Consider the following 16,361-nt stretch of genomic DNA (forward strand, 5'->3'; position numbering starts at 1 on the left):
CAATTTTGTGTTATTAACCTTTGAGCTACTGCATAATTGAAAATTGACCCCTGCACAAGATACGTTTATTATTAAAAAAAAAAAAAAAAATCAAGAAAAGTAAAGGTTAATAAAAAAATCATTCTTAATTTTAAAATAAAATTAACAAATACTTATTTTAATTATAATGAAAATAAAAATGTTCTCAAGCATAAATATATATTTTTTATTAAAAAAGACAAACTGTTATAGGTCTGAAAATGAGAGGAACAAAACAAATTACAATCTTTATTATTATTATTATTATTATTATTATTATTCTAAGATCTACAATTGAATCGGATCTGGGGAAAAAAAAGTTTACAGTGAATTTCAATCACAAGCCAATATGCATCCCAAATCGGCCATCAACCTACCACCCTCACCAATCAAGCATTCGAACAAAGGCAACCAACCCAAGCCTTTAAAATTAGACATCAAAACCCATCACCCACACTGATCACTCCAACAAAAGAAAGAAATAAAAATGTCTCATTTAAATAACCTCGTCGGCAAGCTTTTTCAGTCCCATCAGAAAGGACAAATACCAGAACCAATCGCCGCTAACCAAAATTCCACAAAATAATTTTTGTTGTTGTATTTTTAGTGTCTATTTTATTATTATTAAATTTTGAATATATAATATGAATATTTTGTGGTTACATTAAATGGTTACATTCTCTTTAGAAATAAGAGTAGGTAATCCACTAAATTACAAGATTATTGGGCACTGCACTCATGAATTATTAAAATAATTTAGTTTATTAACTGTTAGCAAAATTTTAATTTTGATAAAACTTTACTAATTTAAGATATTTAAAATTATACTTTAACTTAATTAAAAGAAATCAAGAAATTTAAAATAAACTTCAACGTTTATTTTAATTATTATTATAATTTTATAATTTAGGCCAAAATATAAAAATTATCCCAGAGATTCAGGTTAATGCCAATTACTACCAAAGCTTTTCAAAAATATCTAATTTGCTCTCTAAGCACAAATGTCATTTAACATTATTTGAAAAATTTTATGCTCCTACTTCCTTCTCTATCTCTAGCTATTATTTGTTTACCATATGCTATGTAGACACTATCATGTGCATATATTTACCATAATGTAGTTATTTTGTGACCAGTGAAATCAAGATAATCTCTTAGAAAGGTAGCAGATAACTTGGAGGAGTAATGAACTTTTAAACGGTGTTAATTGTTGTCTGTGTATGGGAAACAAATAATTTTTTTTTTTTTTTTTTTTTTTGGGAAAAATCATGCTAATACTTAGTCTTAGCCCAAAGGTGGTTTTTCCGTTTTTGTATTTATCCCTATATTTTAATATAATAAATATTTTTTAATTATTTATTTATAAAAATTAGAATGAATATTGTAGGGATAAGGACCCAAAATTATATATTGGGTCTTGAGCCTTGACCGAGGATGTTGATTGGTTCGAGAATGAATAAACAGTAATGAGGGTGTTAATTTAGAGTCCCATGAGCATCTGGCAAATGGAAAGATTGGGGGAGGTTGTCCTCCTTGGATTAGCGAAGTATAGACCAAATGTATATCCTATCGTTTAAAGTGACCTTCCAGGAAATTTCACTAATAGAGACGTGCATTATGAATGTACAAGAGGGATGGAAACCCGGAAATATCTAAAGAAAGGCTGCTGCAACCGCATTAAATACTCTGTAGCTAACTTTCTGGCTGCATTAATGTGGAGAAGATCACAGAACAGTGCTGCCTTGGCTACCCCAATTCATAGAGGGCTTGAGGGGGTGTCCGATGGGACAAACACTCAAGTAGTGACTTAGATGATCAACAAGTGTAGGATCAAGATCATTTAAAGGGAATTATATAACATAAGAGACCTTCCATGGAGGAGGGATCAGAAATTTGGAAGAGAAAACATTGTAGCATCTTGTACCATATCTGTAACCATTTTCAATCAATATATACTAAAATATACCTCTTCGGATTGTGCCGATGACAAATTTACTTAGATAAATCCAGTCCATTTTTGTTTGATTACCTTTTAAATTCCATTCTAACTGTTAAGTCATTCATTAGAACCTAGTTTTTCAACTTACTCTCTACAAATTCATTGTATTGGACTTATTGGGATTGGATCCAATCATACCTTTGGCGAAGGATTCGAAATGTGTCCTTACAAATATAGTAAAACTTTACTAAACCAATTACAAGCTAGCTTTTTGCTTAAATTATTCATTTTTTTGTCTCAAATTTTAAAAAAGGGAAATGCTAACGAGTGCCCTTAGGGAACTGGTTAAGATTCCAATTAAATAAAGTTTTGACATCATTTTGATGAGAAATGAAAAAAAAAAAATGTCAAAACATTAATTGCTTTTTTTTTCTTTTCCCATAAAAATTTTCTTTAACTGGATTCTTAACCAGTACCTTAAGGGCACTCGTTAGCATGACCTTTAAAAAATAAACTAGTTGTTAACTTTTTATTTCATATTATTCAAATAAGCTATCCAAAAAAATCATTTATAAAACTATACTACACTAACTATTGGGGCAAGCCGAGTACTATTAGAATTCGTTTTATACTTCCTCTTGGGCCAAGCCCAGTTCTTTTCAGAATTTGTATTATATAATGAAAAGTTGGCACACTCTAACAGCCAGATCGCACCGTTTCATTGCTTGCCAACCAAAGGTAACCCTAGATTCTTCGATCTTGTTTGTTTTCCCTGGAAAATATATAGAAATTCCGATTCTCTCTTTTTCTTTCCTTAAATCTATTGTTATTGTTGACAATCATAGATCTAGATTGTTCATTTCATTCCATATATTAGGATTTTTTTCAAAATTTTCTATTACTTGGAATTTGAAATCTAAGCATTATTGTGAATTTGGTTTGGTTTTTTTCTTCAGAGATGTATAACGGAATAGGGTTACAGACTCCGAGAGGGTCAGGCACCAATGGGTACATACAGAGCAACAAGTTTTTCATCAGGTCTAAGACTGGGAAGAACAGTGAGAACGGCAAGGGATTCGAGGCGAACCCGGCTTCGGCTGGTCTCACTAGGAAACCCAATAGGGATATTCTCGAGCACGATCGCAAGCGTCAGATTGAGCTCAAGCTCGTCGAACTCGAGGACCAGCTCACCGATGAGGGTTGCACCGATGCTGAGATTACCAAGCGGCTCGACGAGGAACGGAAGATCCTAGAAGCTGCTGCCACAGCCGCCACCTCTGCTTTTTCCCAGGAAGGAGGGAATATCACCAATAATAAGTAATTTCTTGCACTTTCGGAAAGTTGTTGGAAGTTTGATTTTATGTTATTTCCATTTGTATCAATTGTAGTTGTTTGGATTGGGTTTGCTAATATTCTATGACTAGTGGGGTTTTTTTTTTTTTTTTCAATTGTTATTAGTACTGGTTTTATTAGTTGACATTGTGGTGTGTGTGTTTATGTCATATTAATGGTAATAAAAGAGAGGTTGCGATGGCAAATGCCTTCCATCAAAAGAGATTTGAGTCTGGGGATCAGTCTCTCTAAAAAAAAAGGTTTGGGAAAGGCTGTCTACCATGACCTCTTTCAGACCTTGAAAAAAGTGAGAGATTTGTGCATTGGGTACGGCCTTTGTATTAATGGTAATAAAAGACTAATTCAATAGGCTTGGTACAATGTTAGTATTAGCACATGTCATTGAGCTCTAGCTTAAATGGTCTCTCATTTCCTTGTAAGATCAAGGTCCTGAGGTTGTGGGTTTAAGACCCAATTGGGTGCATTTGTAAACTTACTAATTTAATAAAAGGATGCGTCATTGGGGAACAAGCAGTTCTGCCTCTTCTTTTATTTGGTTTTGGAGGTATATGCTTTACTTTGAGCTGGCATATACTTTGGGAATTGCGTTTCTTAGTTCTTATACTTTTTTCTTCCTTTGAAAATTTATTCCTCATATTTGATGTTTCAATGGGTGACTATCTATTGTTATTTTCATTTGTGAGATCTTCAAATGAGGCAATCTGTTGACTTGTATCTGTACTTCCCACCATTATTTTTAATAGTAGTCTTGTTTATCCATCTTTGGAAGATGGACATTTTTTTAATAAGTTTTATGCTTGCATATTCATCAGATATTCAGATACACAGACCCACCAAGTTGCTGCCAGGAAAGAGAAGCAAATGGAAACTTTAAGATCTGCTTTTGGGATAGCTGCATCTGAACCTAATGAGCAAAGTATTGAAGGGAGTGATGATGTCAGAAATGGCCAGAAGGATGGTCTTGGTGATGATATCAAGCATTATGAGAAACGTGAACATGCTTTTTTGGATAGAGAGTTCAGGGGGAAGAAAAACATGGATGAAGATCAGAAAGTTGAAAAAGATGATAAGAAAAAGGGTCTTAAAGAATCAAGGCACCACAAGAAGGAAGGAAGTAAAAAGAGAAGGCATGAAACTGACTCTTCTGATACAGATAGCCGTGGGGAGAATTCCAAGGCTCTTCAAAAGAAGCACCGCAGAGGTAATAGGGGCACTGAACGTGAAAGTGATTCTGATATTGATGTTGATAAGAAGCACAAGCCTTCTAAGAAGCATAAGAAAAGCAAATTACGTGACAGCGATGATTCTGATTCTGCTACTGATTCTGACAGTAATGTCAATGTGCGGAAGACTTCAAGGAAGCACAAGAAAAGCAAGGTGCACAACATTGATGATTCTGATTCTGCTACGGATTCTGATATGGATGCTTATAAGAAGCACAAGACTTTAAAGCACAAGAACCAAAAACATGATAGTGATGGTTCTGATTCTGCTACCGATGACTCAAGCAATGAGAGTTCCAAAAGGGGGGATAAGTATAGAACATCTAATAGGAGGCATGGCTCCAATGATGGTTATTGTTCAACTAAGCCTCGTATACAGAATCGGGATCAGCATTTGAGAACAAGTGGAAGACATGATTCAAAGGATGAATCCAATGATACTGATAATGAGATAGAAAAGAAAAGAAGTCAATTGGAGAAACAACGGAATCATCCTAATGGAAGTCATAGGATAGAGAATGAGAAGAATCAAGATAAGCATGTGCGAATGAATAGAAGACATGATTCAGAGGATGAATCCAGTGATACTGATAAGGAGATGGAAAAGAAAAGAAGTCAATTGGAGAAACAGCGGAGTCAACCTAGTGGAAGTCATAGGATAGAGAATGAGAAGAATCAAGATAAGCATGTGCGAATGAACAGAAGACATGATTCAGAGGATGAATCCAGTGATACTGATAAGGAGATGGAAAAGAAAAGAAGTCAATTGGAGAGACAGCGGAGTCAACCTAGTCGAAGTCAAAGGATAGAGAACGAGAGGAATCAAGATAAGCATGTTCGAATGAACAGAAGACATGATTCAGAGGATGAATCTGATGATACTGATAAGGAGATTGAAAAGAAAAGAAGTCATTTGGAGAAGGAGATGGAAAAGAAAAGAAGTCAATTGGGGAAACAACGGAATCAACCTAGTGGTAGTCATAGGATAGAGAACGAGAAGAATCAAGATAAGCATGTGAGAATGAACAGAAGACATGATTCAGAGGATGAATCCAGTGATACTGATAAGGAGATAGAAAAGAAAAGAAGTCAATTGGAGAAACAGCGGAATCGACATAGTGGAAGTCATAGGATAGAGAACGAGAAAAATAAAGATCAGCATGTGAGAGTGGGTAGAAGACATGATTCAGAGGATGAGTCTGATGATGAAGATTCTGATACCAGTTATGATAGGAGAAAATCTAAGATTACTGCAGGGAGACAAAAGGCAGTGGAAAAAGAGTCAGTTTCTCCAGTTGATGAGATTGATTTTAGACGGTACAAGTCTAGGAGAGATATTGCAGATGAAACAACTTATGAAAGTCATGAAAGAATGAGAGGGAAGGGGAGGCTTAATGTTGGAAATGAAGATGAGCAACCTGAGTCAAAATCAAGAAGTCGCCATTCTGTCAAAGGGGCAGAGCACAGTGGGGAGCAACAAAAGGACTCTAAAATTGAGTATGACTCAAATACTAGAGCATACTTAAATAAGGATGACAAGAAGAGGGAGGATTATTCAAGTTTTAGATCTGGGGGACAGCGTGATAATGAAACTGTTGAGCGGGGTGGTAGAAGTTATGGTAAGAATGACGAAACAGAACGCATTAGTAGAAAGGATGACCGGAATTATGAGGAAATAGGGGGAGGGAGAAGACAAAGCAGAGTTGAAGAGGAGCAAAGAGGGAGAAAGCATAGAAGAGATGAAGATTATGAATATAGAAGGCATATAAGGGATGATGAAGAGAATCAGCGTGGAAGTAGACGGCAGGTAAGAGGAGATGACGAAGAGCGAGAAAATAGAGGTCATGAGAGGGATAGGCAACTGGATTACTCGAAGAGAGCGAGATATGATGATTCTCGATCAAGCGAGGGAAAAAGGCATGATTACGATAAGCGTGATGATGATAGAGCTAGGCGTTGACACCATTTCTGCTTTCTGTCTTGGAGTTGTACTGCAGATGGTGAGTTAATAATCTCCCTTGAAATTTACTCATATTTTTTGTTTGTTAGAAGGTATAGGGATTCAGCCATATAGGTATTTTGAAGACCTCATGCTAATGTTGCATATTAGCATACAGTTCTAGTATGAACTATGAAGATGCATGCATTTGTAGGTTATGCCTACTAGAGTTGAAATCAAGTGCTTATCTTTGTACAGATATGCTAAGGAACAAGTATTCAAAGGCCATTCTTTTTGTTTCCAAAAAGCAACCATTTCTTATTTTATGTTTTTTCTACGCTTCATTCTGGTTTTATACATGAAGTAAGGCTTTTTATTTAGATCTTCCATGCTAGTTGCTCTACAAAACAGAAAAGTTTTCAAACATATTGGAGTTAGGGCCTGAGAATCGCATTCCATTTTTGTATCTCCATTCTGGGCATTTCACTTAGCTGGAACAATTTTTAAAAATTTTCTTCTTAATGTTTATATTGAAGTTAATTCGAAACCATCAAATTTTGGGGTGTGTCATGGATTCTCTCCCTGCATAAATTTTCCTGATACTTTGTTACGCATCATTTAAGGTTCTGTTTCATCAAATAATATCTCAGAAATTTTTGTCTGATTTTATCAAATGCGTTGTTACAGTGCTTATCACATCAAAGTTGGTTAAATGGTCATCGCCAGCAAAAAGCTGAATTCTATTTGCCAAGGCTAATGGAGATGCACGATTTTCTACTCAATGTACTGGAGGATGCATATTTTAGTTTTTGTTTGTTTTTTTCCCTCATGCAATTGAACCAGTTTGTAATGGAGTGTACTTTTTCATTGTAATTGCTGCGTCTGATGTTGCTCTTGATGCGTCTGATGTTGCGCTTGAGAGGAAGAGATGAGATCTTGATATTATGTAATATGGTTCTTTTGGTTTTCAAATTATAGAAGGTTCGTTGAAGCAAATAATTGCATATTAAATGATGCTTGTTCAAGTTATAGCTTGAGGGTCTCGTTATCTTGTCGGATGGCCATTTTCCTTTTTCGCAGTGTTATATTTCAACTGCTTTTTGGTTAGAAGTTTATGGATGTCTGTTAAAAGATTTATCGCATTTAACGATAAATAAATTAGAACTTCATGTGAGAGAGTATGAAGTTTTGTCATATGACAAATTTTTTGAGAGATTCTTTATTCAGGCTTTCACTCAAATAAAGTTTGTATTTATGTTAAAGTATTAGCTCATTACATAAGCCAATAGAACAAATCTATATATTAATTGTATATAGTTTTACTTACCTTTTTTTTCCAAAAAAAAAAAAATACGTATAGTTTTGCATTCATTATTTATTATATTAAAAGAATATATGTGATTATTTTTATAAATTATATATAAAACAATTTTTATTTAGAATAAATTATTATTATTATTAATTTGTAATACATGCATATGTGTGGAACACATTTACAAATACGCATAACTAAATGCATATTAAAATTTTAACAAGTTTATATATATATATATATATATAGTTGGATTCAAGTTATACCTGGTGTAACTCTAAATAACATTATACCACTTAATAACTTGTTATAAAATTTATATTTTAAAAATCTTACTGTTGAATTATATATTCTATACGTTCTTAACAATTGATGAAATTTTTAATTTTAATTTGTCCAACCACTAATTATATTATAATAATAATGAATCACTTATGTTGATTTTATTTAAGGATTATTAATTTTGATTTTATGGTTTTCTTACATAATAACTCATTTAGCATAAAAAATTAAGAAAATTTAATTGGACTCCTCGATTTTATAGTGTAGTAAATAATTGTACCAAAATTTTAGATGAGAGTCATGAGACACATGGTATAAAATTAGACTCTAATATGAGATGTAATTAAATTTTCACTTAGCTTTGGCTTTATATATATAATAATATAATAGTTATCGATTTAGAATATAATATTCTTTCTTGTGCCCAATTGCTTAACTATTTAATTTTTTAGCTCTTTTCACCGATACATAATATATATATATATACACACACACACATACCAATATTTATTCTATAAAATTAAAAAGATTACTAATATGATAAATATATTTATTTTATTATATTAATTATTTTAAGTGGAGTATTAATTAATTAAGTATAATTAAATTATGATGTCAATTTTCTTTTATTTGGGAAACAAAAAGCAAATGATATGAGAAACAATTGATTTGAAAAAAAAAATCATCACACAGTTAAGAATGTAACAAAAATAATTGAAATATTTGCATTTTTTACTTATCTAAATGATATTTGCATTCTTGAGTCATGCCTATCTATCGGTCATTATATCATATAATTTTTAAATTTGTAAACATATATAATATGATCAAATAACTACACTTTTTGCCTAAAAAATTATTGAACTGATTTTTTTAGTACATCAACAATTTGTGGTGGAGATTTGAAATTATTAAAATATTGAAGGAAATTAATATCAAGAACTTGGCTAGTCATACAAGTGGTGATATAAGAATGCTTCTAATTAAGAAATGGCAGAAAGATGCTTGGGTAACCAGATTAGGAAAAACATAGATCTCTTTGATGTGCGCTGTAATGTTCTTGCAAAACTAAAAGAAACAATGGATTCTTTTTCAATAATGAGAAAAAATATCACCAAATCTGACGTTTCTCTTATCCAAGCGATAGGTTACCAAAACCTACAAAACTGCAAGCAAAACAATAGAGAAGTCATAAGACATCAATTGATAATTTAAACAACGATTTTGACATGATTCTTCAATCCCAAAACATTTTATAATACTCTCATAATTAAAAGGCTATCTTTAGAAAAAGTTTAATGAAAAAGGGTCACATTTGTTTCTCTTCAAAAACTCATTTTGCTTCAAACCATTTGAACAATGAAAAAAAGAAGAAGAAGTTAATCTGAAGAATGTTTAGTCCGAACAGCATTGGCTTTATCTACGAGTACATGGATGAAGCCGCTGATGATGCTTACACTCCTGAATCTCATGAGAAGCTGAAGTGGGAGAGGTGGACATTTTAAATTTTTTTTCTTTTTATCCCTGCACCCATCTCTCTCCCATTTTCTAGTTTCTCCCTTCTTGTTAAGGATGTGCAACCAACCTGTCAAAACCGACAAAACCTATTGGGTTGGGTCGGTTTTTAGGGATTGGTGGGTTAGGTTGGGTTATGAATTTTTTTTTAATTGTGGGTTGGGTTGGGTTCATGTCGTAACAATCACAACCCGCCTAACTTGACCAAATCTACCTATATATTTAAAATTTAAATTATATATATTTAATATATATTTACAAATATATATTATAATTAATCATTTTTTATTTAATTTTTCCCCCTATTCGACTCTTCTTATATAAAACCCAATTATCTCGCAAACCCTAACAATCTTATTTCTCTCTATGTTGCCTGCCACTCTCACTCTCCCACTTCACTCCTATTTGTTTATAGCTAAGTTAGGATACTAGTTCATGAATATTTTGTTTATCAACTCAGTTGGATATATTTTGTTTATAATTGAGTTGGAATACTAGTTTGTGTATATATTTTTTTTTCAACTCAGGTGGCAGGTGAGATATATATTTTTTCTAATCAATTTAATAACAATAGTAATAAAATATAATAAAAACTATCTAACCAATGGGTTCAACCTGACCCAACCCGATCTATGTGGGTTGGGTTGAACCCATGTGATGGGTTGGATTTTTTTAACCCACCATGGTGGGTTGGGTCGAAAAATCCCCTCAACCTGACCCATGCACACCCCTATTTCTAGTGAGTACTATAAATGATATATATGTTCTTTTTTTACTTTTAAGTTTTTATGTCATCCTTGAATTAATTATTGAAGACTAATATTGAAATATGCATTTTCTTAAAATCTCAACTCACAACTTTAGGTTTGAGTTGGCAAGACATTACTATTTTGAAATTGTGAGTTAGAATCCATAATTTTTTTTTTCTCATACTCTATCTTGAGTCTTGACTAAATCAATTAATGTTAAAAATGGGAGGAGAAAAAAAAAAAGGAATGACATAAATCTTTAGATTTGAATGCAAGGAGAGAAGTGGCATTGATTGTAATGAATTAGAAAAAGCCTTATGAAAAAACAAAAATGAAAAAGCAGTTAGACTTGAAATTATGTATTGAACTCAGAGTTTTAGATGTCATGTCTTGAAGACACAATTTTAGAAGTGACATAAAATTCTAAATAGTTTCAAAATATTGGTATTATCATGGTAAGCATAAATATTGGTCAATCAAAAGCAAAGAAAATTATCTGAAATCCAATATCAGACCATTTGTTGTAAAATTAAAAGAATTATTAAGTATCAGGACAAAGAATTTACTTGTAAAAGTAGATGGAGGACAGACTTCATAAAATATCCAATTGCTGATGAACCCATTTGTCATAATCTTGTAGTAGTTGCTGTATATGTAATGGGAAGAGCCTATCCACCAGAGCTTGCATCATTCTGTACATCACCACACTTTCTATTATTTGGATGTGGAGAAAATAAAGGGTCTAGAGAAACAAAAGTACAGCTTGTAAAATAGGAAGTGTTCTTATTTGTGGAATTATGGCATGAAAATGAGGATGTTCGATACTCAAGAAGCCAAAACTAGATAACTTTAGAAACAGATTGATAATCTATGAGAATATTGTAGTGTTTAGATGGGTTTTTAGTCTCTAGGATCAGGATAGGAGCAGAGTGCATTTTCCACAAGCAAAAATTAGTCTTCTTCTCGTGGATTATGTGAATATCGAGATACCCTTACAAAGTACTTGGAAAGTGACTTGGTTGTTCTCAAATTCTACCTTTCTATACCTTTTTAATGATAACAAATAAAAACACTGATCAAAGCAATTCAATTGTTTTGATAGTAACTAACATATTCATTATATTATCAAAGATACAGCTAATGAGTGATGAAATTGTGTTGCCCAAAATCTGTATGCTAGGCTATCAAGCTCATAAATTACAAGAATAACCACATACTTCATGAAATAATGATTTAAGACTAGTAGATTTCAAGAGGATAAACTGTAATTAAAAATGGTTACGGAATAACTTACAAATTTCCAGGACGCTCAACAGATGATACAGGCAACATAGTAAATGGGCGTGTGTAAATCTGCAAGCAACAGACAGTATTGTTCATATACTAGTGAGACTATATCCCCAACTCAATACTCAGTATGACATAGATTTGAAAAGATGCATAGGCCATATAATTTCATCAATCAGAAAATGAACATGAAATGAATGAAAGGACCAAGTTATTCTGCATAAGGAGGAGAAAAGGTGATCTGTTAATATTTTGCTATATTACATCTGGGAGGACTGATTGACGAGCTAGAACTATCTCATCAACCAAGCTAAATAACATGGATAAAGTAAACCTAAAATTTATTTGTTAACAAGATAAGATATGATCCAACAGTGCTTCAAAAATTGGTCTCAAGTGAATTAATTGTTCCTCATGCAACATGTGGGAACCCCTGGCCTTCCCCCACAACAACAACAAAAAAACTCTTTTAACATGTTTCTCTTTTTTGAGGGAAAAAATAAGTCTGCATATGCCACAATCTAAAAAGTTATCACAGTTTCTGAGGGGAATAATTACAACCTCAAGAGTGAGATTCAACTTCACCTCAACCTCCAAAAATGATTCAAAACCATTCGTCTCCCATGTCATGTGATTTAGCATAGAAGCTGCAAGTCCAAAACAATATTTTAAAGAAATCTAATGATATTGATTCAAAATCATTTGCATCATATCAAATGAATATAACACCCCATATATTGTATAAATTTTTTTGTACAAAAGATTCTTTTAGGTCCTATGGACAATGGCTCACATAGTCCATGAGCATGTTACAGAAGTCTTAAAATATTGAGGTTTAATTTGAGGAGAGAAACAAACAAATGGAAGAATAGAAAAGGTTAGTCCTCTGCAGTAAACTTATATTTTTTATTCCCATAAACGACTACTTATTTCTCTAGTAGGCTAACTCCAGTAGATCTAAATGTACCTGAAAAATGGTTGTTTTGTCGTTCCATGATCTCTGAACCCTCAAACTGCATATCATATTGGGAAAACTTCAGCAAACCTTTTGTTAATGTTTAAAAATATCATTGAGAAAAGGGAACAAGCCAAGTACTTGGGCAGTTTACAAGAGATACCCTATAGAAAAACCAATTCAGCATCTTATTTTTTAAGACCAAGACACACCATGCCAGATAATTAATTATGAAGGTTCAAAGTAGTAAAATCGAAGTTCAAATGTGACTGGGCAAAGGAGGCTTCTCAATATCTGAGCGTGGAGTTCTTGTTGTTTTTCTTTTTCTAGTGTAAATTTATTGCATATCTCCAAGCCATCCCAGTATTCTTCTTCCTCACATGTAAGGCACTTACTTCCTGTTCAAGTAAGCTCACTAGGCATTTATAACATTTTACAAATTGATTTTTTTTTACATCCACCAGTCTGAACCTAAAATATATATAAATGAATTATAAGTCATATATCAGTACTAAATGTTATTATGGCAAAGGTGGTGATGGTGACATGCTGGTAGTGTTAAAGGACTAAAGGGTTAATGCCTTGATGGTGTTGTTGGAGGTAGCATGCCTGTGGTGTGGTTGGCAGAGGAGGTAACAACATGGATCTGGTGTTGGTAAATGGAAGTAAAAGTTTTCTTTTGCCTTTTTTTGTTGCAAGTATAAAAACTTTCGTCTCTTTTAATGAAAATAATATGAGTAGTGTTTATTACACACAAACTATTTTGCAAAATTTTACACATATCCCCAAAAACAATTGAAATCATGACTTCGGTTGCACTTGGAGGAGTGTGTAAACAAGTTTAACCCAAATAACAAACCCTGTCCCTTCTATTTGGAAATGGTACCAAACCAACGTATTTTTTCACTTTTAAGAAACCAGGAGAGAATGATGCAACAGCCAGAGCCCTTAACCCCAACCCCTTGGAATTTCTTTTGCACTATCTCACCTAGAAGAGAAACTCACCTTGCAAGAAAGCATCTCAACTGTACAATCTTCATTTGTTGGGGTCACTCGTAAGTCCAGCACAGGGGCCGCTTCAAAATTTAGAAGTTGAACTTTTGGAAGAAAGCACCTACACAATCAGTTGAGGATAATCCTATTTGAAACTTGATTTCCAAAAATGTATGAGTAACAATTTTTCTCTATAGAGTTTATAATTGTGAAGGCACATGAGAAAGTGAGTTGTCCATCATTTTGGATGAGACTACAACTGAACTAATTGTCTGGTTCATTTACATTGAATTATAGAAATCTTATTTAGTTTAAAGAAAGAACCAGAATTTCTTAAATATCATTGTGTCAACTCATCCTTGATGTCTATAAGAAGGGCCAAGAACATCTTATAATAAAACTTGAATAGGTTAATTAACCACTGTTCATACACACCACCAAAGCTGCACTAAGAAGATGGGAGTTGTCCAATCTTCAGAACACAAAAAATGTAAGCATTGAAAGGCAAAGCTCAGAAATTGAATTGCACCATAGAAAGGGGCACTCTAGAAGAATAGAATCTTCCAGACAAGAAAAAATTATTGTTTTCTAGCTATATTACATCTTTGAAAGCTCGAGGTTAAAAACCAGCATTGCAGTTCATATGTGATAATGTGTAAGATAGGAATTTCCACTATACTAGAGATATGATTTCTAGTCAAAGATATATATGCAAACAAAGTAATAAGTAATAACTATTGAATTCTTCTATATTAATAACCCTAATTAAAATATTTTTGATTTTTATGGTCAATGCTTGTGGATCTTTAAATTTCTTTTAAGTTCCTGCTTCATTGAAAAAATAACTTAAACTAAGAGAAAACACAAAGGATTGTCATAAAATTCTGAGACCATAACAAAGAGAGTGTGTATCATAAAATTTCATCATGATAGTTTCACTTTCAACAAGAGGACCGTAAAAGACTAAAAAATAAGATCTTTTACTAGAATCCCCAATTCTTATTAGGATCCCACTTTGTTTTCTACTAAGGCCAAGTCCAGCAACAAGAGGACCATAAAAGATTAAAAAATAAGATCTTTTAATAGAATCATTCAAGGGTCACCCTCAAAATCCTTCTGATCTTTCATACTTTTAACATAGAAATTGTCCACGCACATTTCTCACCTATATCATGTTCAAGAACATTAAACAACAGCAACCACTAAGCCTTAGTCCCAAAATTTTGAGATTAGTTATGGATCCTCAACTAACTAGTCAGGGTAGGCCATATGTATTTTTTCTTTCCATTCTATTCTATTCTATATGAAGTCACACTCTCTATTACTTCCTAAACTGACAGGTCTCTTTTTATAACACTGCAGAGAATTTAATCCTTTAGGCACCCTAGACCAGATTTGATGGCACAAAGCTACACAAATTACCCTCCAAAATGGTGCATTCATCTTAATTTTTCCGCAACTATGTATGCTTCACGATGTGGAACAATTGGTCCCCATGAAGTCTTATAAAAATAATCATAGCATTCGTTTGCATTCAGTTTCTCTTTCTTCCCTGAAAATTTTTTGGTAATTTCAGTTTCTCTCAAGAAACAATAATAGTACACAAGCAGTTCCGTATATCATGAAAATTATTCGTTACTTATTATGGCAAAACACAATTACAAATCAAAATAAGATTAGCAAAGCTAAAGAAAATTAAATCGAATAGTAAAATGAAAAGACCTGTAAGTGTTAGTGTCAAGAGCTTGAAAACTTTGCAAGGAACTTGTATTGAGCATTGCTTGAATTCCAGAAGGGTGGCATAGAAATTCACTAATATGAAATGTCTTGCCCCCACAGCAATCATCATCATAATTTGGAAGCTTAATTCTTTCTTTCCTTGTGGCTGATAAATTTGCTTTCTTTACATTTGACTCAGATGGAGTTGATATGTTTAGCTTGATTACTTTAGTTTTCTTCCTGAAATAAACTCAAAACTTTAAGATAATGAGTACAAATAGAATATAAGTAAAGAAAGATTATGCAAATTTAGCAAAGATGGCAAAATAGCAAGTTATCCAATATTTTAAGAAAAACATAAATATATTACATCGATTAATATTACTATAATTAGCAGTAGTAAAAACCTGGTATTGGGTTTTAGTATAGGAGAAGATAGAAATGAGGCACAGCCTTGTCCACGTCCATGCCATTTAATAGTTAACATCACTGTTATATTGCTGCAAAGTGAAATACAAGACTTTGAAAAAAGACAAGTAGAGCCAGAGGAGAATTCAGACTAAAATGAAAGAGTCATTTCTTCAAAGTTACTAACAAAGATAAAGAGCAACACAGTTGCAGCATGTTCATTAACCGGTTTAAATTTATTGTATTTTTTATTTTGCTGAGAAATTGGAAAGGGAAGGAGCTCTTTGGAGGTTGAAATTGAATGCTTAAAGGTTGAAGAAGATAGACAGAGCGAGAGGGATGGTGGGTAACGACAGCTTTGTTTGTATGTTCAGTACCACACTATCACTATATTGATCTATCATTGTTTTTTTTAGTTCAGCACCGGCAAACAGCACGTTATGAGGCCACTGGTTTTACACGTGTCTACACTGAGAGTTCCGTTGTAAAGTGATCACATCATTTTACATGAACAAATTTTGTGCATAAATTATATAAATAAATGAGTAGCAATAAGTGGGTTCTTTGTGTTTGGTCAGGATATATATTCGGATATTATTCAGAGCAAATTTTTTCTCCATACCAAATTTAGAAGAATATTCTATTCACCACATGACGATATTCATAAAT

At 32.9% G+C, this 16,361-nt stretch overlaps 2 protein-coding genes across 3 annotated transcripts; one reads left to right on the forward strand and one right to left on the reverse strand.

The window, feature by feature from the left end:
• Positions 1-2,623: 2,623 nt before the first annotated feature.
• Positions 2,624-7,503, forward strand: LOC115971099 (glutamic acid-rich protein). The gene is made up of 4 exons (XM_031090792.1): positions 2,624-2,695; positions 2,914-3,274; positions 4,123-6,533; positions 7,160-7,503. Exons 2-3 carry the CDS (start codon positions 2,916-2,918, stop codon positions 6,491-6,493), a joined length of 2,730 nt encoding a protein of 909 aa, XP_030946652.1. The 5' UTR covers positions 2,624-2,695; positions 2,914-2,915; the 3' UTR covers positions 6,494-6,533; positions 7,160-7,503.
• A 1,471-nt stretch (positions 7,504-8,974) lies between these two features.
• Positions 8,975-16,075, reverse strand: LOC115972600. 2 transcript variants are annotated; one of them, XM_031092930.1, is made up of 8 exons: positions 15,692-16,075; positions 15,288-15,524; positions 13,578-13,686; positions 12,585-12,630; positions 12,203-12,264; positions 11,625-11,683; positions 10,897-11,022; positions 8,975-9,232 (listed from the first exon to the last, which is right to left on the reverse strand). In XM_031092930.1, exons 1-7 carry the CDS (start codon positions 15,769-15,771, stop codon positions 10,923-10,925), a joined length of 693 nt encoding a protein of 230 aa, XP_030948790.1. In that variant the 5' UTR covers positions 15,772-16,075; the 3' UTR covers positions 8,975-9,232; positions 10,897-10,922. The 2 variants fall into 2 exon arrangements, with proteins under 2 accessions (XP_030948790.1, XP_030948789.1); XM_031092929.1 differs by having other exon boundaries at positions 12,179-12,264; positions 15,692-16,074.
• Between the last annotated feature and the right edge of the window lie 286 nt (positions 16,076-16,361).

This window comes from Quercus lobata, chromosome 12 (assembly GCF_001633185.2).
Source record: "Quercus lobata isolate SW786 chromosome 12, ValleyOak3.0 Primary Assembly, whole genome shotgun sequence".
Classification (NCBI taxonomy): Eukaryota; Viridiplantae; Streptophyta; class Magnoliopsida; order Fagales; family Fagaceae; genus Quercus; species Quercus lobata.